This window comes from Naumovozyma castellii, chromosome 1 (assembly GCF_000237345.1).
Source record: "Naumovozyma castellii chromosome 1, complete genome".
Lineage (NCBI taxonomy): Eukaryota > Fungi > Ascomycota > Saccharomycetes > Saccharomycetales > Saccharomycetaceae > Naumovozyma > Naumovozyma castellii.
The window spans coordinates 2,712,867-2,736,451 of NC_016491.1; the positions used below are offsets into that span (position 1 = coordinate 2,712,867).

The window sequence follows — 23,585 nt, forward strand, 5'->3', positions numbered from 1 at the left end:
AACTATAAACGCTTCAAATTTTCTTAATAGGGCAGGGGCAAATTTAAAAGTCATTAAATTTCTGATGCGCCGGGTAATAGAAAATCTACATGACATAATACTATTATTTGTAAGAATTCTCCTCTTATGTTAAAAATGGAATATTAGTTGATATATACAGATATATATATATATATATATATGCTGGCTTTTGAACATGGATTAATTTCTCGCGTTTGTTGACGATACCTTTTCGACAACCCTTATTATACTTATTGTAAACGTGAAGACCCACATGAATAATGCTACAAATAAAAATGCTGATAATGCTTCTTGCTTCCTGCAGATATATGCAATCTTAGGGTATTGATCGGAGTCTCTGGAGCTACCTGTACAAACCCATTCCTTGTCAAACCTCGTATTGAATGCTAGGGCCAAATTTGCACTAGAAAAAATAATAAACAGCAAATCTAATAAGATCAGTTTCATTTTATCCAGTGGATCTCTCAATCCCAATGGTTTGCCAGTAAATTCATCGATAGCAATGTAGATGATGTATAAGATGGCAATAGCGTTTACACAAATTGCCATAATAGTACTCGGTTGTTGAGATACTGTTCCATGTACTTGGCTGATGCTATGAGACTCTGAATTTTGAAAGATTCTTGTTGCTAGACCAAGAGAAACACAACACAAAATTCCAATAATTATTCTAAAACTTAGTGGTAAGTATTGATTGGCAAACAAAAGTTGGAAGAAACCAGGTTTCCATTGTTGTAGTTTCCGTTGTCTTAATTGACGCCATTTCTTCTTTTCCCGCTCAAGTTCATCTAGCCAAGCTTGATGATGGACATCACGATTGCCCGCTGTCTGTGAAGTTGTTGATAAAATCTCCATGTCAGAATTCATATCCTTCGATTGTGGTCCATAATATAATTTTTTCATTTTGGATATGTATTGTACCCACTCATTCCTATCATTTTGATCCTTAAATTCATAATCTTCTTCAACTGGTAAGTTGTAAAGAGCATTCAAGCGTTGTTCTCCACCCCAACCTGAATTTAAGTTTTGAAACACTTCTTTCCTCACTCTCAATCTTTCTAATTCTTCCTCTGTGTTAGACTCCTTTTCATTATAATTAGATTTTGAACTAGATGATTCTACATCTAATACGTTATATCGCTGTTGATGAACATATGTTGGATTGGAACCTACATTATTAACAAATTGGCCCCATTTACTATCATGGGTAACTAAAAACTGGTCTTTAAATTCATAATCGTGATAAATGGAAGGGTAATTGGTAGTGACATTATCATATTTGCTAGAGTCCTTTAACTTAGCCTTCTCTAATTGAGATTCAAGCTCAAAGGGAGGGACAGTAGTGGGGTAAAAGGAATTGGGGTTCAGATATGTAGTTTGTTGAGGCTGGGAGTCCCTTGTCTGCTGACTATGTTCTTGGGTATCTTTATTATTGGTATTCTTATCTTCAGCATTAATATCTGGATGGTCACTGACACGGTCCTTATCATTGTCACTGCTTTGAGTAGTTGTTTCCCTTATGTTTTGTGTCAGTTTGCTTATTGGGTTATCATGAAGTTCTCCTTCATGGGCTGAACTCATTCTTGCTAAGGTTCTCCAATAGATATGTTATAACTATTGGATTGCTACAATCTTATTTAAATCCAGTTTCAGGATTATCTTTGAAAGGGACTACAAATGCGAAGTCGAATTGCGCATTGGTTGTAGAGACAGATATTAGTATTCCATTGAAAGATGTTCCTCTGACCTCACTGGCCATCTGTACATTTCTGAGGACTGTACACCCATACACCCACAAAAATATTAACAACCCACACACCATTAAATTCCTTCAAAACATTTATTATTTTCTTCCAAATTACAACAAACAAAAACGGCTCCCCTGAAATCTCAAAAGCGAGCACGCAGAAAACGTCAGCGCATTACCCGTCCATCATCCGCGAATCTTTCCAATTAGGGATGATCGTTCTGCCATCTACTAGGATCACCCTTCAATGCTATTTAACCTTTCAACTTCTCCCAATTATTTGGTTTAGGATTTTACGTGCCATTTTTTAAGGTTCCTTTTGCCACATCTATTCTTGTTTGATTCAATCCTAAAGAAACCATATAGATCCATTTTATTAAAATGAGAGCTAAGTGGAGAAAGAAGAGAACTAGAAGACTAAAGAGAAAGAGACGGAAGGTGAGAGCTAGATCCAAATAATCGGATTGACAATTAACGTCTCCGATTTTATTTACTAGCTCGTTAAAAGCGCCCCCGAAATATGGATGATTGAAGAAACCGATGGGAGGTTTATATGACAATTGTGGTAGTAATTGCGTTAGATGATGTGACGGTTGGTGATTTATAGCTTTAAGTTGCCACCTGAAATAAGTATAGGGTAATGTTAGTATGTTTGTTTTATATTCTTCTTAGTTTTAATTCTAATTTCATTCATATATTTCAAATTTTGACTTCTTCGAGGTTCCTTACGTATATTTTGATTTAAGATCACGAATCTCGTGATATGATGTCACATAAAAGATAATGATTTATGGCACAACAGGTGTAAGTGAAGTAGTCATGAAGATGAAAAGTTATACTGGTTGACTACCCTCGGTAACGTTTCCTTGGATATCACCGTCTTGATTCAATAGTGTTATTTTATTCTTGAATTAGTGTTTTAATAAATGTTATATAAAAATTATGGTGTAAATTTAGGGAGGTATATATGAAACGTCCAAACGTGTTTTTCTTCTATAGTTGCTGCTGTTTTTTTTAATCAGTAGATTCAGCAAATCTTTCTTGCATGGTGGTCAATAGCTTCTCGAATTCACCATGAATTTCTTCTTCACCTCTACTTGGTTCAAAAAATTTAGATGAAGACACAGCATGCTTAACATCACTGGTAGCTTCAGATAATTTGGACCAGTTAGCACCATTAGCAACAGCCTTTTGGGATTCATCATAATATGATACAAATGCTCTCATCATATCAAACGTCTTCCAAATCGGGCAAAAAGCATCATAAGTAGAGTAACCATTCTGTTGTAAGAAATCTTCCTTAATTAAATTGGAAACATCTAAAGTAATCTTATCGCTATCAGATAAAGCAGACTTACCAACTAATTGAACCACTTGTTCTAATTCTTCAGCATTGGATAAGATTTCCTTGATACGATCTCTCAAGACTGGAAATTCAGCGTAATTGGAATCGTAATATTTATTTAAAGCATTAGTATACTTGGAGTAAGACACAGATGTGTTAATAGATGGGAAATGCTTTCTTTGAGCTAATTTTTTATCTAAACCCCAGAAAACTTGAGTAATACCCAAGGTAGCTGTAGTAACAGGATCGGAGAAATCACCACCAGCTGGTGAGACAGCAGCAACAATAGACACAGAACCAATACGGTCTGGAGAACCTAAAGCAACAGCTTTACCAGCTCTTTCATAAAAGGATGCTAACTTAGCACCTAAATAAGCTGGGAAACCTTGATCAGCAGGCATTTCACCTAAACGACCTGAAATTTCTCTTAATGCTTCAGCCCATCTTGAAGATGAATCAGCAATCATAGAGACGTCCTTACCTTGATCTCTGAAATATTCTGCTAATGTGATACCAGTATAAATGGATGCTTCTCTTGCAGCAACTGGCATGTTAGATGTATTAGCAACCAAAGTTGTACGCTTCATAATAGGTTCCTTCCTACCATCCTTCTCGGTGAATAGTTCAGGGAATTCCATTAAAACTTCTGCCATTTCGTTACCACGTTCCCCACAGTTGTGGACCAAAGCCAAGGAGGATAACAAGTACTGTTTATCAGTTTCGTCAGGAAGAGTAATACCGTAGTATTCATCTTGGTCCTTTTCTTGCAAGGTAAAGTAGAAGGGGACAGCTTCTCTCGTGAACTCTTTAAACGCGGTCCTCTTCCTGTCAAGGGCACAAAAGCGTAGAACACCAATAAGAGCCTCACCGCTCAAAAACACACGGTAGCATGATTTATGCTTAACGTTGTTCTTATCGACATGCTCCTTCTCTGTGCTAACAGAGACCCTGATACCAAGCGAGCGTGCCAATCTGATAAGTCCTTCAGAAACACCTTTATAAATGGTGGTAACGGTTGCGCTGAACCGGTTGTCGGCACTCTTCACATAGCCATCTGAATCAATTAACCCAGCGATGAATTGTTCACGAACCTCGATATCATCATATGATAGATGAAGTGGAACAGACTTTTCATAGGTTGATCCTTGACCGTTAGTACGGACACCAAAAGAGGTTACAATATCCCAGAAGATGTTGTTTAAGTTTCTCTCCTTACTAACACCAGCTCCACCAATGCCTGTTCCTCTTAAGGTAACACTTAAATCGGTCACTAAAGACGCAGGAGAAATTGCTGCTGGAGTAAATAAACCGGCAGTACTAGGTCTAGATTCATTGAAAATCTCAGCTTCAATGAGTTCAGTTTCAGAGGGATCACCTTTACGGTTGGAATCAAAAGCAACAACACCAGTTTGTTCAGCTTCTTCAATTTGGGCTTCATTCATTTCAAATATCTCGATATCTTTATTACTTTCGACGTGGTTGGAACGATAATGGTTCTCAGTAGTGGTTGTTAGGTTAAAATGTTTCCCATATTCGGAAATACGGTCAACTAACTGAGTATCCCATGAATCAACAGGAAATTGAGCGGTCTCCATATGACCATTCCCAACCCAGAAACCAAGCAACCAAGCCATCTTTGCAGCTAAAGTCTTTTCGATACCTGCATCTCCTAAGATGTTGGCCAAGTTACCAGATTCCTTGAAAACTGGGTTAATCATTTGGTAGGAGGACTTTTTCACATAATGATCGAGTTGCTTGTAATCCTTAGCCTCGATATCCCAATCAATATGTTTAGGATCGATGGTTGAAGCAAAGTCAGCAGCCAATTTCGTAGCAGCTTCTTCTCCCCCGTGGAATTCGTGTTGAAAGGTTTTGGTCCTTTGCTTAACAATTGTCCCATTGGCTGATTTCTCAGTTACAAAGAAAGTAACACTAGTGTAATGTTTACCTCTTAACTCGTGGATGGTTGTTCTAATCAATTGTGGTGTACGAAGAACCAGTTTATGGTTACCTGAACAAACATAGTTCATTAAACCGAACTTCTCATTACCATTACGGTGCTGAGTGGTGTGACAAACCTCGTACATGGTTTCTGTACCACGTGGCAAAGCGATTACTGTTCTTGGAGCACCATCTTTACCCATAACTTGTTCACCGACTTCAATAGCTTCAATGGCCTTATCTGAACCATCTGCCATTAAGACCTCAGTACCCTTGGCAAAACAACCCACGTAGATAATGGAATCAGAGTTGGAATACTTGGATAGAGATTGAGAAATGACAGTCTTACCACAACCGAAAGCACCTGGGATACAAGTAGTACCACCTTGAACACAGGGGAAAAGAGCGTCTAGAACTCTTTGGCCTGTTAGTAATGGGTAATCGGCTGATAATTTTTCTGCCACTGGTCTTGGTACACGAACTGGCCAGGTATGGTACATTGAATAATCAGATTTGACCCCATCAAATTCCACTTCCAATATTTTTTCATCCACCGTATATTCACCGGCAGGTGCAATCCATGTAATCGTACCTCTAGCTCTTGGAGGCAATAAAATCTTATGATCTGATAGCAATGAATTTTCAAAAATGGAACCAAAGATATCACCACCAGAAATATGGTCACCAACAGTGTATTTACCAGGTGTGAAATTCCAAGTAATCTTTCTATCCAATGCAGGGGCATCGATACCTCTTGGGATATAAATTGATTGAGACATATCCTTAATAGCCTTCAAAGGTCTTTGGATACCGTCATAAATGGTCTCCATCAACCCTGGTCCTAATTCCACAGACAATGGTTTTCCTGTTCTGAGAACAGGGTCACCAACGGTAACACCAGCAGTTTCTTCGTAAACTTGGATAGTTGCTTTATCACCATCGATTCTAATAACTTCACCAACCAAGTTATCATGACCGACCTTAACCAATTCATACATGGCGCAACCAATCATATTTTCAGCAACGATGACGGGACCGGAGACAGAATAAATGGACCCATAGTCAGACTCTAGATTATCTCCTAGGGAGATCCTCTTTATTTCCTTACGAGCGTTTTCTAAAGCACCAGCCATTGAGTTATCTTAATAGATTGGATGATTTAAGGCGTGTGTTCTTTTTTCAATGAGCAAACTAAAGACCAACTGACAACTTACTTCTTTCAATAAGCAAACAGGAGACCGATTGATAACTTAATTCTTTCACTAAGCAAAGAAGAGACTAATTGACAAGTTGGTTCATCGAAAAAGGCACTTGCAATTAATTAAGCAACTGAATTTACACTTGTTGCAACCATACCAAATTCTCCGTGCCGTGCAACACGATGCGCCTAGTTGGCCGGAAATTTTCCAGTGAAAGAATAACATAACAGACAGAAATTCATATTGCTTATGAAATATACAATGGTGTCTTGCATTATCTTGTAACAGGAGTAATCTGCTGATTGTTAATAGAAATATATCAAGGTCCGTGTTGCTTTACACTTCTTTTTATATACCTCATTTTTTCCCATTTTTTTCTACATTAGGTGGACTTTCAAGCCTTTTTGATCGTTACCAAGATCATTCAATATCCCTTAAGTTGGAAAAGATAACAGTCAGATAAGAAGATACAACAAGATGGATGCAGACCTAGACACAGATATGGACATGGATTTGGACATGGACGTTCCTATGGAGGAAACCGGAACGGATGGAGCAACCGCTACCACCTTGACTGCAGGGGGTAGTGGCAATGATGGAGGTGCTATTTTAGATATAACAAGTAATAAATCCTCAACACCTTCAAAGTTAACGACATCAAGTATTGGTACTTTGGATGGATGGATAGAACGTTTAGGTAATTGTGAATTTCTGTCGGAAGAAGAAGTCTCGAAACTTTGTAAAATGGCTGTGGATGTGTTACAATTTGAAGAAAATGTAAAACCAATCTCGGTCCCTGTCACTATATGTGGGGATGTACATGGTCAATTTCATGATTTAATGGAATTGTTTAAGATTGGGGGACCATGTCCCGATACAAATTATTTGTTTATGGGTGATTATGTCGATAGAGGTTATTATTCTGTGGAAACGGTGTCGTTTTTGGTTGCCATGAAAGTAAGATATCCATCCAGAATCACTATACTGAGAGGTAACCACGAATCTAGACAAATTACACAAGTTTATGGATTCTATGATGAATGTTTAAGGAAATACGGGAGTGCTAATGTATGGAAAATGTTTACAGATTTATTTGATTATTTCCCTATTACAGCATTGGTAGATAATAAGATTTTTTGTTTGCATGGTGGGTTGTCTCCTATGATTGAAACTATTGATCAAGTGAGGGAATTAAATAGAATACAAGAAGTTCCTCATGAAGGTCCAATGTGTGACTTGTTATGGTCAGATCCTGATGATAGAGGTGGATGGGGGATCAGTCCCAGAGGTGCTGGTTTCACTTTTGGTCAAGATATTAGTGAACAATTTAACCATACGAATGGACTTTCTTTGGTCGCAAGGGCACATCAATTGGTCATGGAAGGTTATTCTTGGTCACATCAACAAAATGTCGTCACAATCTTTAGTGCACCAAATTATTGTTATAGGTGTGGGAATCAAGCTGCAATTATGGAAGTGGATGAAAATCAGAATAGACAATTCCTTCAATATGATCCGGCAGTGAGACCGGGAGAACCAACAGTCAGTAGAAAGACGCCGGATTATTTCTTATGAAATTGTATGATATCACAGAATTTTTAAGTATAATACAAAAATAAACGATAATTATGTATACGTATAACTGTATATGTTTACAAAAGAGCACTTCATTGATATTTCTACAATGCACAAAACTTCCGATGGCTTTGTAACGGTGCGGATCTGACTCAAGTTTTATAAACAACAGAATACGTTGTTTTAGTATGGTTTGGATGTCTAATTAAACGTTTCTTCTTCGTTTTCATGCACCATTTGTTCGAGTGTTTCATACAACTAGAGGGCAGTTCATGTTTTTACTTATGTTGATCCAAATTTATTTGGCTATCAAACCAACCTGAAAGATAATGAATACTAGTAGTAGAAGCATTCGTTGGTAACTTAATACATTCTGTATGCTATTTCAAGATAAAACAGAAATGACACAATTGGTCGTATATTGTTTTCACGCGTCACCTGGGCGAATTTTTTGTTGGAGGAGATCAAATTAGGTGAGGTTTCCTATATTAAGAAGATCCTGAAAATTAAAAGACAATACACTCTTATTCACATTTCATTTTCCTCAAGCCCAAACGATAAGAATCCGATTTACAACTGTTACCATGGCTAGTGAGACTCCTGATTTCCAACAATTCGAAGATGAACAACCAAGCGATGATTACAAAGTCTCCGCCAAAAAGACAGTCGACGAATATAAGAAATTAGATGCAGGAGATGAATCTTTGGCTAAATGGAAAGAATCATTGGGTCTGGGACAGGATGTTTTGCCTCTGGAGTTTGAAGGTGATAAGAGAAAGGTGGTTATTCAGAAGATTCAATTATTGGTAAATAATGAAACTCCAATTACTTTTGATTTGACTAATGAAAAGACAATCAAGGAATTAGCATCCAAACGTTACAAGATCAAAGAAAACGCAATTTATAAATTGAAAATTACTTTCAAAGTACAACACGAAATCATAACAGGTTTGAGATATGTTCAATACATTAAAAAAGCCGGTATCGCTGTCGATAAAATTGATGATCATTTAGGGTCTTATGCGCCAAATACAAAGGGTAAGCCCTATTATGAAGTTGAACTTCCTGAAAGTGAAGCACCCAGTGGATTCTTGGTTAGAGGTAACTATAGTGCGGTGTCTAAGTTCATCGATGATGATAAGAAAACTCATTTAACATTAAACTGGGGTGTTGAAATTGTCAAGAAATAAAAAAGCTCTATTTAAAATAAGAACTTTACTTTTAGATTTTTTTTACCTACCTATGTTCTCATCGGAGCCATTAATGATGATCTCATTAATTTTGCATTTCATATCTACCAATAATATAATACAGAAACTTTTCTATCAACTGTATACTTTGATTTTGTAGCTTTGTATGATTTTCTTTATTTATTGGAACATATCGGTAGCTTGGCCAAGGATTATGAACACGTTTATCAGTTTAAAGACTATGCAGATAAATTTACGTGTTTCGATGGCTTAAATCCGAGAATATTGGGGGGCGACTGCAAAACCAGTTGGTTTCCAACTAACTTGACACCTTATATTACACCTGCATCCAAATTATTTTATGATATATTTCGACAGTATTAGATAGTCCAATATTTGTTAAACACATCAAATTATATATTTGAATAAATTTTTATTACAACCATAATTACTTAGAATAAAGATCTATTCTACATCCACTTACTAAATCACAGTTAGGATTGGTTTTTCAAATTGTTACTTAACCATTCCAAACCTTCGTATAACCCTTCACCAGATGTCGCACAAGTAGCTTGAATGAACCATGGACGATTTCTAATAGAGTGTAATCCTAACTTTTCGGTGATTTCTGCAGCAGACATAGCCTCTGGCAAATCTTGTTTGTTAGCAAAAACTAACCAAACTGCATTTCTCAATTCATCTTCATTAAGCATTCTTTGCATAACTTCTCTAGCTTCACCAATACGAGATCTGTCATTGGAATCAACAACAAAGATAACACCCTCAGTGTTTCTGTAGTAATGTCTCCATAGAGATCTAATTCTATCTTGTCCACCGACATCCCATACGGTAAAGGAGATGTTCTTATATTGCACAGTTTCAACATTGAAACCAATAGTTGGAATAGTTGTAATAACTTCACCTAATTTCAACTTGTAAAGAACAGTGGTCTTACCAGCACCATCAAGACCCACCATTAAAATACGCATTTCCTTGTTACCAAACAAGTTAGAGAACAATTTTGAAGCATACAAACCCATTGTTTATATTCTGTTTTCTTTTCTTTCTGAAGTGATGCTAAAAATAATATTCGTATTTTAACCAGGAAAATGTTAGTAAATTAAATCATTAACAGAAAGTACTATCAATAAGGCATATTACTAGTCGAATAATAGTGCCTCCGCCGGCCTCCCTCTATTCAAGAAGACTTCTCCATTAAACAACCGAGGTGATTAAGGGAGTTTTATTTCCATTTTTTAGTGCTTCTAATATTCCAAGATCATTTCACTTAATAAAAGTCGAATTGATAACTTTTGGATTAATACCTAAACTCTTAGTCTTCGTCTGACTTTCAACTTTTGTTGTGGTGTCAATTTATAACCAAGGTGCAATAAATACTCCGGGCTAAGGGTTCGACTTTATAGGGGCTTTCAAATATCCTTAATAATAGGCAGTTACAAAACAGTGGTGTACATACGCTAAGGGATCCCTTCTTTGTTGACTTTCCTCAAGTTTGTAAATTAAGGAATGTTCTTGGGTTACTCTGATCTTTACTATTTGAATATTAACATGCAAGGACAACGAAACTTGCAACGTTTCAATTCCTCGCGCTTTCGTGTTAAGCGAGAACATTGGTGTCGCTAATTAGATAAATAAATTCAATGGAAGATAAGAATGTATTCTGTCTATAATTGTGTTTATGAATATATAAAGAGGACTTTTATATATTTAGAGATGACGCATCGATGCTTGATGTTTCTGAAGTGTGTCCTTCATCAGGAGATAAGGTGGACAAGTGTATAGGTAATGTTGTTGAGTGTTGATCTGTGTGAGACTCTAAATCTTCGTTAACATCTGCAAATCTAGAGGTTGTACTGACGTTGGAAGACAAGTGTCGTAAATGTAAACTCGTGTCAGTGGTATTGCTGGCACTGGTATTGGATGCGCTGTCAATTAGTTGCGCCATATATATATTGACGTTATCCATGTATTTATTTTCTTTACTCTTCGTTGAAAAAGACCCTCGTCCTCCACTGTATGGTTCGTCATTATTATCTTCTTCTTCATCATCACTTGAAGCTGTAAGAAAAGATGGTGGCCCTCTGTTATATGCATTTAGCTCCAAACCATTGCCAAGGTCGACATAATTATTCTGAACCTCGGTAGGATCAATTGGGGTAAGCATATCGAGACTTGAGGTAGAACAACTGGTTTCAACATTATTTGCATTTTCAATTGAACTGGTTTTAGAAATACCTTCATTTTTAGCAGCATAGTTCACGTTAGAAGTTACAGATGGTGTCAGTGAGGGTGTCCTACTTGGAAATTTGAAAAGTGGCCTATTTACTGGTCTTTCTCTGATCTTTTTGTTCCAAGCGATTGATCCAAAACAATTAGCTGATTCCCTATAAAGTTCATCAATTTCCTCCAAGGTCAATCCGCTTGTCTCATACACAGTAAAGAAAACACAAACGACACCGAGAGCATTTAGAGAACCCCAGATAAAAAATATGTTGGCACCCATAGTCGATTCAGAACCGGAATTAACAATATACGGTGTTATTAATGCACAAATAAAATTTACTAGCCAATTTGCAGCAGCACATATAGCAGTACATTTTGAGCGAACGCCTAAAGGGTAGAGTTCGGCAGATATAACCCAAACGGCTCCACTCCATGTAGCTGAAAAAGACGCAATAAATAAGCAAATAAATGCAATCATAACTTTATTAGCTACGACAGAATCCATTCGACAACCAACACCTGCGATTACGAAATTCGAGGCAGTCACAACTATACCACCAAATAATAGAATCTTCCTTCTACCAAGATATTCCACTAAAAACATCCCTGGAATATTAAATGCAACGTTTACCGCATAGGTTATGAGTGACACCATATAGCTTTTATTGACACCTGTCTTACTAAAAAACGTAACTCCGTAGTAAAATATAAAGTTAATGCCTGAAAATTGTTGAAAGGTTTGGATAGCAATACCAGTAAACATTCTTAACACCTGCTTTGGTCTATTTTCACTTGATTTAAAACAGTCCCATATAGATGATGGTCCGAATGATGCCTCGTAGTCATAAGTTGCTTTTATTTCCACAAGTTCTTCGAGTAATCTTGGATCTTGAATAGGAACACCTCTTAAGAATGATAAGGATTTAGCAGCCCTATCTATATCATCCTTCATAACGTAATATCTTGGGCTTTCTGGTAAAAATATCATCCCTATAGCCAAGAAACTTGACCAGACATATTGTAGCCCAATAGGTATTCGATAGGATGCAGGATTATTTATATGTTGTGTACCCTGAGAGACAGCACTCGAAACTAGCAGCCCCAACGTAATGGCACATTGATATGTAGAAATAATTGCACCTCTAAGGTTTTTCTTGGCGGCTTCTGCCTGGTATAATGGGACCACTGCCGATATTAATCCTATACCTAGCCCTGAAACGACTCTACCTATGATTAATAGTTTCCAACCTGAGGATGCAACTTGTAATGAATTACCAATGGAGAAAATAACTGCAGTACTAAACATTATAGTCGCCTTTCTCCCATATGAATCAGCAATAACTGGTGCCGTCAACGCACCGAAAAACGTACCTAAAGATAGGAAGGAAACTACAATGGACATCTGTTCATTTGTAAAGAAATGATGGTTCGGTGCCAGATGCGACTTAACATATGCCATATCAGTTAAACTATTAATTAACCCAGTGTCGTAGCCAAACAAAAAGCCACCAACAGCAACGAATGCACCAACAAGAAAGGACATCACATTCGACCTCATCGGAAGTGGTTCCATGAGGATTTGGGATACATCCTCCGACAATGATTCCATTGTGTTTGATATTCGAAATGTGTGTTCTTCATCATGCGTAGCATCGTCGATAGAGCTCATCATATTTTGTAAAGATTGTAAATTTTTGGAATATTGAAATTGGAATGTTGTTTGTTGTAAGTCTGATAATGATCCTGAAGATCCATTCTGGGGTTCTTGTCGGAGTTTTATCCCTCTGTTCACTAGGTGTGTCGGATTCTCGTTATTTTTCTCATGATCGTATTGATGGGTCTGTACATCTTTCATGGCCAAGATTCCGTTCATGAGCACTTAGCTGTCGATACTATGGGATAAAGGTTTTCTTGTATCAGTGTGAAGTCTGGTGCGTGTAATATAAGCGTATGAGATATTTTGCTAACTCATTTGGTGTCACTGAGATGTCAATGTAAGTAAGATATAGTGCGATTGTTGCAATTCCGCGATGAGAAAGAATTTTCTAATCCCGAGATTTTTAAATTTTATGACACATGCGTATTGTCTACTATAGTCAAAGTTTACATTAACAATTCACTCGACATTGTTCAATTTCTCCAAGAAGAGTTAATCTAACTGCTTTAGTAAATTTTACCAAGAAACTCCAACATATCTTGGAGGGCCTAATCTTGTAAAAACTTGGAATTCGAAATACTTTTATTTTTGCTCAACCTAAATATTCTATCAACGCAGACGCTAATCTTACTAGCTGCAAAGGGAATTCCTGAAAATGGTTTGAAGGCAGAAAGAAAGTTGTAGCCCTCGATTGAAAAGTTATAGAAAATGGCACGAAAAAAAATATTGTACAATATAAATGCTTGAACAGAGCTGACCTACTAGTACTCTACAAGATGATACTAAAAAAAATTATTAGACACCAATATAGAAATCAGGAACTTTATTTATTTTTTAACTAGTATTTTCACCTTTTTGATCCCAATTCAAAATTTAAATTTATTTTGAAACTTAAGGTTGGGAAAAAACAATAAAATAAAAAAGGAAAGTAGTAATTACTCTTTTCTTTATATTTGTTCTAAGAATGTAAATGATATTTTAATATAATTTTGTTTCACCTTATAGTATTAGTAGAAAAAATTCATTCTGTTAAAAATGCGCCTCTTATGTCTTATTAAGTTGACTGAATAGTCTCTAGGGAAAAAACAGACTGTGTTAATCCTAACTAAAGAAAAGAAGCTAGTTAAACCTTTGATATTGTTGTCCTTGTCACGAAAATGTATAACAACTGCGTAAAACACTGACGCGTATTATTATTATATTTACGGAATTTGAAAAATCTAGGACTATACAGAAGATAATGCATTTCACAACACAATCGTTAAACTACTAAACTTACAAAAACGCCCATTTAATAGTTCAACCAACCCGATACCGTTTCGATGAAACAATCAAAGAAAAAGAAATCCAAGAACCTGGCTTTAAAATCCCTGCACAGTGCCCTTAGAGGATTACTAGATGATCCTAAATTCCAATATGGTAATCCTTCCAAACTGATAAAGCCACCACCAAGGGAGAAGGAAGATAAAGTGGAAAAGAAAAAGAGAAAACACCATATTACGAAAGAAAGAAAGAGAATTCTTAGCGTTGGTGGAGGATTTGACCTAAGGGACGATGATCAACATGACTATTTCAATGAGAATGAATCTCTTACCAGAAAGAATGGAATCATTTATATTAAATCCAGGGAGAACGTTTTGATTCCCAAACTAACCGATGATGAAGTTATGGAACGCCATAAGAAGGCTGATGAGACCATGAAAGAAGTATGGACAAACATCATTAATAAGTATGAATCGATGAAGAATCAAGGTGATCTAATAAATCTACAAACGGGAGAAATTATAGAAGATAATGGTCACATAAAAGGCTTAAATCATGAATATACAAATACCGAAACTGTAGAAACGAGATACAAAAGTACTTTAAAGGATATCCTAGATATCAACGATGGTGATGAACTAGATGATGAATATAGTATATGGCAAGGTGAAGAAGAGAGGGGAATTGAAGATGATATGGGCGACCTTGAGGAAAATAATAGCGGAGAGTGAATTTATTACACCCTAACAAGAAAGAATTCTTGTAAGCATTATTATACTATGATTGCGTTAATCATATTTCATCCGGGATGAAGCGCAACGGTACGAGAGCTCTCGTTGTCAACATTGCTTGATAACTTGAACTCCATCTCTCCATCTTAAAAACCACAGATGATGTAACCTGCTCAAATGTTGAATCAGCTCATATCATTTGAGAGTGGAGATCGTGTACTTTCCCTATTAAACTAGACTACAGCACATGTGTAATATAGCATAACGTATAGATGTTTGGCGGCTAAATAGAATATTTTATTACCCGCCCAAATTGCAAAATTTCATCGCGGATTACGGCATCCTTTTTTTCTTGAATAATCTTCGGTGGCAAGGAGAAGAAAGACTGCAGATAAACAACTGAAGTCAGAACTCATTATACCCTGCAAAACAAGACTCCTGTAACCGATTAAGACTGCCTCCAGGAATTAGCGGGGACTTCTAATCAATACTACTACTTTTCTTCCTCCACCAGGTTTTCTTCTGTCTTTTAGAACCGGCATACCAAATCCACAGTTATTTTTCAAACGTGTCGAAACTGAAGAATTTGAGTAATTTACCACACCAAAAACGAGAAAAGCGAACGTTTAATATAACTTTTCCAAGACTTAGGTATTATAATTTCCAAAAGATTCTACTCAAAGATTAAAACCGTACTTCTGTCCCCTTTTTCTATCTGTAACTGATATTAATAATAATAAATTTAAAAAAAAAATACAAAAAGATCAAGACTTTTAATAAATTCAAACAAGAATGGTTAGTGAACAATATTCAAGTGCTCCTCTACGTACAGTTAAGGAAGTGCAGTTTGGGTTGTTCTCCCCAGAAGAAGTTCGTGGGATTAGTGTAGCAAAGATTAGATTTCCAGAAACAATGGACGAAACTCAAACAAGAGCCAAAATCGGTGGGCTAAATGATCCAAGACTAGGTTCCATTGATCGTAATTTGAAATGTCAAACCTGTCAAGAGGGTATGAACGAATGTCCCGGTCATTTTGGTCATATTGATTTAGCTAAACCTGTTTTCCATGTTGGGTTCATCGCCAAGATTAAGAAAGTTTGTGAGTCCGTTTGTATGCATTGTGGTAAGTTACTATTGGATGAACATAATGAACAGATGAGACAAGCAATGGCCATTAAAGATTCTAAAAAAAGATTCAATGCTGTGTGGACTTTATGTAAAACTAAAATGATTTGTGAAACAGATGTTCCATCCGATGATGATCCAACAACACTGATATCAAGAGGTGGTTGTGGTAATGCTCAACCCTCTATCCGTAAGGATGGTTTGAAATTAGTGGGTAGTTGGAAAAAAGAGAAAAATACTAGCGATGGTGATGAACCTGAACAAAGAGTTTTAAGCACTGAAGAGATTTTGAATATTTTCAAACATATTTCACCGGAAGATTCTACAAGAATGGGATTTAGCGAAGAGTTTGCTCGTCCAGAATGGATGATCTTATGTGTCTTACCAGTGCCTCCACCACCTGTTCGTCCATCTATTTCCTTTAATGAATCTCAAAGAGGTGAAGATGATTTAACATTTAAACTGGCTGATATTTTGAAGGCGAATATTAGTTTAGAAACTTTAGAACACAATGGTGCCCCTCATCACGCAATTGAAGAAGCCGAAAGTCTGCTTCAATTTCATGTTGCAACATATATGGATAATGATATTGCAGGTCAGCCACAAGCTCTTCAAAAATCTGGTCGTCCGGTTAAATCTATCCGTGCTCGTTTAAAGGGTAAGGAAGGTCGTATTAGAGGTAATTTGATGGGGAAGCGTGTTGATTTCTCTGCAAGAACAGTCATTTCAGGTGACCCTAACCTAGAATTAGATCAAGTTGGTGTACCAAAATCTATCGCAAGGACTCTTACGTACCCGGAGGTTGTTACTCCATATAATATTGATCGTCTAACACAACTAGTCCGTAATGGCCCTAATGAACATCCTGGTGCCAAATATGTTATTCGTGACAACGGGGATCGTATTGACTTAAGATATAGCAAAAGAGCGGGTGATATACAACTACAATATGGCTGGAAAGTTGAACGTCATATTATGGACGATGATCCTGTTCTGTTTAACCGTCAACCTTCTTTACATAAAATGTCCATGATGGCTCACAGAGTCAAAGTTATTCCATATTCTACATTTAGATTAAATCTGTCTGTCACTTCCCCATATAATGCGGATTTCGATGGTGATGAAATGAATTTACATGTTCCACAATCGGAAGAAACAAGAGCAGAATTATCTCAGTTATGCGCAGTTCCACTTCAAATTGTTTCAGCTCAATCAAATAAACCTTGTATGGGTATTGTGCAAGATACTTTATGTGGGATTCGTAAACTTACATTAAGAGATACTTTTATTGAGTTTGATCAAGTGTTAAACATGTTATACTGGGTTCCTGATTGGGATGGGGTCATTCCAACACCAGCTGTCCTGAAACCAAAACCATTATGGACGGGTAAACAAGTTTTATCTGCCGCCATTCCAAAGGGTATTCATTTGCAACGTTTCGATGAAGGAACAACTTTATTATCACCCAAAGACAATGGTATGTTGGTCATTGATGGTCAAATCATATTTGGGGTTGTTGATAAGAAGACAGTTGGTTCATCAAGTGGTGGGCTGATTCATGTTGTCACAAGAGAAAAGGGTCCTACTATTTGCGCGAGATTATTTGGTAATATTCAAAAAATTGTCAATTTCTGGCTTCTACACAATGGGTTTTCCACAGGTATTGGTGATACAATTGCCGATGGACAAACTATTAAGGAAATCACTGAAACTATCGCTGAAGCTAAGAAGAAGGTTGAAGATGTTACCAAAGAAGCTCAAGCAAATTTACTAACGGCTAAGCATGGTATGACACTTCGTGAGTCTTTTGAAGATAACGTTGTTCGTTTCCTAAATGAAGCAAGAGATAAAGCTGGTCGTTTAGCCGAAGTTAATCTAAATGATCTAAATAATGTGAAACAGATGGTTAGCGCTGGTTCCAAGGGTTCCTTTATTAATATTGCTCAAATGTCTGCTTGTGTCGGTCAACAATCTGTTGAAGGTAAACGTATTGGGTTTGGGTTCGTTGATCGTACCCTACCCCATTTCTCTAAAGATGATTACTCACCAGAATCCAAGGGTTTTGTGGAGAATTCTTACTTGAGAGGTTTGACACCACAAGAGTTTTTCTTCCATGCTATGGGTGGTCGTGAAGGTCTTATCGATACTGCTGTGAAGACAGCTGAAACAGGTTATATTCAACGTCGTCTAGTTAAAGCTCTGGAGGATATCATGGTACATTATGATGGTACAACGAGAAACTCTTTGGGTAATGTTATTCAATTCATATATGGTGAAGATGGTATTGATGCTGCTCATATCGAAAAGCAAACTTTAGACACCATAGGTGGCTCAGATGTTGCCTTCGAGAGAAGATATAGAATTGATCTGTTGAACCCTGAACATTCATTGGACCCAACATTACTTGAATCTGGATCCGAAATTGCCGGTGACTTAAAATTACAAGCTCTTTTGGACGAAGAATACAAACAATTAGTCGAGGACCGTAGATTTTTAAGAGAAATATTTGTTGACGGTGAATCAAATTGGCCACTTCCTGTTAATATCAGACGTATCATCCAAAATGCACAACAAACTTTCAGAATTGATCATTCAAAACCATCAGATCTAACGATCCGTGATATAGTATTTGGTATCAAAGAATTACAAGAGCATTTGCTAGTTTTACGTGGTAAGAGTGAAATTATTGAAAAGGCTCAAAGTGATGCTATTACACTATTTTGTTGTTTAGTTCGTTCGCGTTTGGCCACTCGTAGAATTCTACAAGAATACAAACTAACGAAGCAAGCTTTCCAATGGGTGTTAAATAATGTGGAATCACAATTTTTACGGTCCGTCGTTCATCCTGGTGAAATGGTTGGTGTTTTAGCTGCGCAATCCATCGGGGAACCTGCAACACAAATGACATTGAATACTTTCCATTTTGCTGGTGTGGCTTCTAAAAAAGTTACTTCCGGTGTTCCTCGTTTAAAGGAAATTTTAAACGTTGCTAAAAATATGAAAACTCCATCCTTGACAGTTTATTTAAAGGATGGTTATTCATCTGACCAAGAGAAGGCAAAGTTTATCAGATCTGCTATCGAACATACCACTTTGAAGAGTATTACTGTTGCATCTGAAATTTACTACGATCCTGATCCACGTTCTACAGTCATTCCTGAAGATGATGAAATTATTCAATTACATTTCTCGTTAATGGATGATGAAACGGAGCAATCGTTAGATAGACAATCTCCATGGTTATTGCGTTTAGAATTAGATCGTGCCGCCATGAACGATAAAGATTTAACTATGGGTCAAGTTGGTGAAAGAATAAAAGAAACCTTTAAGAATGATTTGTTCGTTATCTGGTCTGAAGATAATGCTGAGAAATTAATTATTCGTTGTCGTGTTGTTCGTCCGAAGTCGTTGGATGCCGAAACTGAAGCCGAAGAAGATCATATGTTGAAGAAGATCGAAAACACCATGCTTGAAAATATTACACTACGTGGTGTTGAAAACATTGAACGTGTGGTTATGATGAAATATGACCGTAAAGTACCTAGTGCTACTGGTGAATATGAGAAGGTACCAGAATGGGTGTTAGAAACTGATGGTGTCAATTTATCGGAAGTTATGACTGTTCCGGGCATTGATGCTACAAGAATATACACAAACTCTTTCATAGATATCATGGAGGTTCTTGGTATTGAAGCTGGTCGTGCGGCCCTATACAGAGAAGTCTATAACGTCATTGCATCTGATGGTTCGTACGTTAATTACCGTCACATGGCATTATTGGTTGACGTCATGACAACTCAAGGTGGACTAACTTCTGTTACTCGTCATGGTTTTAACAGAGCTTCGACAGGTGCGTTGATGAGATGTTCTTTTGAAGAAACTGTTGAAATTCTATTCGAAGCAGGTGCATCGGCTGAATTGGATGATTGTCGTGGTGTCTCTGAAAATGTGCTATTGGGCCAAATGGCTCCTATTGGTACAGGTGCGTTTGATGTCATGATTGATGAAGAGTCTCTAGTGAAGTACATGCCAGAGCAAAAGATAACGGAGCTAGAAGACGAACAGGATGGTGGTGCTACTCCATATAGTAATGAAAGTGGGTTGGTTAACACTGAAATTGATGTCAAGGATGAAATGATGTTCTCACCATTAGTCGATTCGGGTACAACTGAAGCCATGGATGGAGGATTTACTGAATATGGTGGTGTATCATCTCCATTCGGTGCTTATGGTGATGGTCCATCATCGCCTGGGTTTGGTGATGTTTCATCACCTGGATTCTCTCCTACATCTCCAGCCTACTCGCCAACATCCCCAAGCTATAGCCCAACATCTCCATCATATTCTCCTACATCTCCATCATACTCGCCAACATCTCCATCATACTCACCAACATCACCAAGTTATAGTCCAACATCACCCTCCTACTCTCCTACATCTCCAAGCTACAGTCCTACATCTCCATCGTATTCACCAACCTCACCTTCATATTCCCCAACCTCTCCAAGTTATAGCCCTACATCTCCAAGCTACAGTCCAACTTCTCCATCTTATTCACCAACTTCACCTTCATATTCTCCAACATCACCAAGTTATAGCCCTACTTCGCCAAGTTATAGCCCAACATCACCATCATATTCCCCCACATCCCCAAGCTATAGTCCAACTTCTCCATCCTATTCTCCAACTTCACCCACATACAGCCCTACTTCTCCTTCATACTCTCCCAATGCTGGTAACTACAGTCCAGGATCACCTGCTAACTCACCCAACGAAGAGGAGAAGAAAGATAAGAATAAGAACGAAGATTCTTCATAATTTTAGATATCTGAGATCCTATTTTCCCACCATAATAATTGTATCATAACCCTATGTTAGAGACTTACAGGTACACAGATGTATTTGTAGTGGACATAACAATCCATATATTTTTACGTATTCATTTAAAATGTTTAAAGTTAATAAAAAACTATAGAAAAACAAATCATTCTACACATTTGTTATGGAGAATGAAAAACTGTGAGTGGTTCAGCCAATATAGAATAGTAACATACTCTTTTAAAGGTTTGAAAAAATTTCAGTCTCCTTATTTATATCGAGCTTATATATTATAACTAAACAGATAACTAAGTGGCCTTTTTCGCTATTAAACCTTTGAAAATATCGAAGGTATTTCCATCAGGTTGTAAATGATATACATTACCCGTAAAGCAAGAATCACTTCCAGACATCAACTCCTTCGCTATTAATAAGCCATAATCATTTGTAATCCCCAAAATTTTTGCTCGGGCGTTACCTAATGTTGTTAGTGTAACAATTTGATCACTGTGTAACCAATATTTATAATATTCTGGAAGTATAGTGGAAGCACCATAATTAATGAAAGTCTCTAATAAAATTTGTAAGTAGTTCATATATTTTGCAAGTAAAACTTCCACTTCGATCCGTGGAATGCATGCCAAACCAAGCCCCAAACGTTCTGAGTTCAATATGTCAACCCATTTCTTCAAAGAGGTCGTTGGTTCATCATTTGTTAAATTTAGACCACATCCCAATAATAACGAGTATTTGTTGTTTATAAAGTTTGTATTCACAAGTAATCCCGCAACTTTAACATATGCAGGCTCAATATCTGTTAATGGAACCAGGGTATGGTCAAATGATTTTCCAACAAGAGACATTTTCTTATTGTAATAGTAATCAGGTTTCAAAGCATACAAATCATTTGGCCATTTTATTCTTACTGGTAAATCTTCGAAACCAGGAGCATAGGATGTAATGGCTTTGCAATATGCCAACATAGACAGATACTGAACGAAGACAATAGAAATACTCTCGCCTGTTTTGGGTGATTTGAGCGGCAATGAGATGGCGGCGGTTGAAGCACATACACCTCGAGGATTAACCCATGAATTACCACTTCGTCCACGACCAGTAACTTGAACAGATCCAACATGAAGAACAGTGTTTTCAGGCAAGCAACTTAACATAGTCTTATTATTATCTAACAGGCTACTTGTGGAAGTGACGACTTCACCGTATAGAAGGAAGGAACCAATGCTATTATTTGGAGACAAGAAATCAAAATATTTTTGAATATTAAAAGATATCGCCGCCTTGGGTAAGGAGAAAGTTTCATTCTTGTTGGACAGTATTATTGGTTTGGAAGTTTCAATGACGTCTTTATCGACCAATGTAGCGTTGGCTTGCTCGTATTTATCCAGCCCAAGATAAAGGTCAAATGTATCATTTTGGTCTTTGAATTCAACATGGTCAGCTTTATTTTCGATATTTGAAGTATGTTTAGCAATATTATTTTCAAAATCTTCTAATATATAATTTTTATCTGGAGCAGTGGCGGCTATTATAGGTGTCAAACCAGGTTCTCGTTTCATTTCCCAATTCGTATTACATGTTAAGCCAGCTTTTGCTAAGATAAAATGCATAAATTTCAACCTACTTTCTTCTTGAGTTTCCAATTTGTTAACAACATCAGAGATAAATTTAGCATCATCAGATCTTTTTAACATTTTAGGAATAAATTCAGGGTGTGCCCCGACTAGCAATGCTTTTCCCTTCCCAACAGTACATAAAATGGTGGCGGCTGGAGCTTTAATACTAAGACGATCTTTGGAATCAGTATATGAGACATCTAATGGTTCGATATATCTAGCCAATACTTCCACGTTATCATAATGATCTGCATCTACAAAAACAGGGCCACCATTGTAATAAGTTGAGAATTCCAATCCATCAAGGCAAGATAGCTTAGCTGCTCTTGCACCAAGTTCACTATTATATTGGAAGCCATTAAATGCTGGTCCTCTTGCTATTCCCTTAAAGAATTTTAAATCCCTGCTACCAGTAACCTCCATTTCAGGATTCCCCTGGGCAAATTCCACTCGTCCAGAGCCAAAATAAGAACCAGCACAGAACCCAATGTACACTCCACCTTGCTTTGAAACGAACTGTTTCAATAATGGGATGATTGGCTTGCATTCTTTCACAAAGGGTAGATCAGCACCTCCGGGAAACACCACAGCTGAGGCCTTGGAAGACCATGGTTCCGTCTCCAATGTTTTGGCAGTCACTGTACTTACAGCGTAATATGGTTCAAGGAAATGCCTTAACGTTTCAACAACATGTTTCACTGATCCAGGTGTTGTTCCTGGTCCGTTATACACTAGAACATTCATTATTGGTAAGAAATTATTGGAACTTAAGAAAAGGAATGAAACGTAACAGGAAAGACTTAAAATTGGTAGAGTAAAAACTGAGAACAGGGCTCTTTTATATCTGTTTTTTGGGAAGGGATGAGCAGTATCAAATTAATAGAACCGGATTAACTGGCTTAGGTACTCTTCGAGGTCGTTAAAGTTTCCTGAAGGTGCTATTTTGAATAAATTTCCATATGGCAAAGAAATATGCGGACGGACGCTCAGTCATCGAAAGTTGACTCAAGATTCAATCATGGAACAACAACATACTACAGTGATGTTACTATCGTTTTGTGACTATTATGATGAACCATACAGGCGTGGTTACGT

General features: G+C 37.1%; 9 protein-coding genes across 9 annotated transcripts, besides 1 other annotated feature; 4 read left to right on the top strand and 5 right to left on the bottom strand.

Annotated features, from left to right (window-relative positions):
* Positions 1–201: 201 nt before the first annotated feature.
* SRF1 (phospholipase D regulator) lies at positions 202–1,602 on the bottom strand (the record flags this gene model as incomplete). The annotated part of the gene is made up of 1 exon (XM_003674272.1): positions 202–1,602. The coding sequence occupies one exon, from the start codon at positions 1,600–1,602 to the stop codon at positions 202–204; it is 1,401 nt and encodes a 466-aa protein (XP_003674320.1).
* A 547-nt stretch (positions 1,603–2,149) lies between these two features.
* Positions 2,150–2,227: a sequence feature (Short protein (NCAS_0A13830, CCC67941.1) was converted to a misc_feature.).
* Positions 2,228–2,782: 555 nt separating this feature from the next.
* VMA1 (H(+)-transporting V1 sector ATPase subunit A) lies at positions 2,783–6,187 on the bottom strand (the record flags this gene model as incomplete). The annotated part of the gene is made up of 1 exon (XM_003674274.1): positions 2,783–6,187. The coding sequence occupies one exon, from the start codon at positions 6,185–6,187 to the stop codon at positions 2,783–2,785; it is 3,405 nt and encodes a 1,134-aa protein (XP_003674322.1).
* Positions 6,188–6,730: 543 nt separating this feature from the next.
* PPH21 (phosphoprotein phosphatase 2A catalytic subunit PPH21) lies at positions 6,731–7,828 on the top strand (the record flags this gene model as incomplete). The annotated part of the gene is made up of 1 exon (XM_003674275.1): positions 6,731–7,828. The coding sequence occupies one exon, from the start codon at positions 6,731–6,733 to the stop codon at positions 7,826–7,828; it is 1,098 nt and encodes a 365-aa protein (XP_003674323.1).
* Positions 7,829–8,412: 584 nt separating this feature from the next.
* Positions 8,413–9,018, top strand: RDI1 (Rdi1p; the record flags this gene model as incomplete). Its single annotated transcript, XM_003674276.1, has 1 exon — positions 8,413–9,018. One exon carries the CDS (start codon positions 8,413–8,415, stop codon positions 9,016–9,018), a length of 606 nt encoding a protein of 201 aa, XP_003674324.1.
* Positions 9,019–9,512: 494 nt separating this feature from the next.
* ARF2 (Arf family GTPase ARF2) lies at positions 9,513–10,058 on the bottom strand (the record flags this gene model as incomplete). Its single annotated transcript, XM_003674277.1, has 1 exon — positions 9,513–10,058. The coding sequence occupies one exon, from the start codon at positions 10,056–10,058 to the stop codon at positions 9,513–9,515; it is 546 nt and encodes a 181-aa protein (XP_003674325.1).
* Positions 10,059–10,738: 680 nt separating this feature from the next.
* RGT2 (glucose sensor) lies at positions 10,739–13,135 on the bottom strand (the record flags this gene model as incomplete). The annotated part of the gene is made up of 1 exon (XM_003674278.1): positions 10,739–13,135. One exon carries the CDS (start codon positions 13,133–13,135, stop codon positions 10,739–10,741), a length of 2,397 nt encoding a protein of 798 aa, XP_003674326.1.
* Positions 13,136–14,241: 1,106 nt separating this feature from the next.
* Positions 14,242–14,913, top strand: SCM3 (Scm3p; the record flags this gene model as incomplete). Its single annotated transcript, XM_003674279.1, has 1 exon — positions 14,242–14,913. One exon carries the CDS (start codon positions 14,242–14,244, stop codon positions 14,911–14,913), a length of 672 nt encoding a protein of 223 aa, XP_003674327.1.
* A 792-nt stretch (positions 14,914–15,705) lies between these two features.
* Positions 15,706–20,856, top strand: RPO21 (DNA-directed RNA polymerase II subunit RPB1; the record flags this gene model as incomplete). The annotated part of the gene is made up of 1 exon (XM_003674280.1): positions 15,706–20,856. The coding sequence occupies one exon, from the start codon at positions 15,706–15,708 to the stop codon at positions 20,854–20,856; it is 5,151 nt and encodes a 1,716-aa protein (XP_003674328.1).
* Positions 20,857–21,164: 308 nt separating this feature from the next.
* Positions 21,165–23,234, bottom strand: BPL1 (biotin--[acetyl-CoA-carboxylase] ligase BPL1; the record flags this gene model as incomplete). Its single annotated transcript, XM_003674281.1, has 1 exon — positions 21,165–23,234. The coding sequence occupies one exon, from the start codon at positions 23,232–23,234 to the stop codon at positions 21,165–21,167; it is 2,070 nt and encodes a 689-aa protein (XP_003674329.1).
* Between the last annotated feature and the right edge of the window lie 351 nt (positions 23,235–23,585).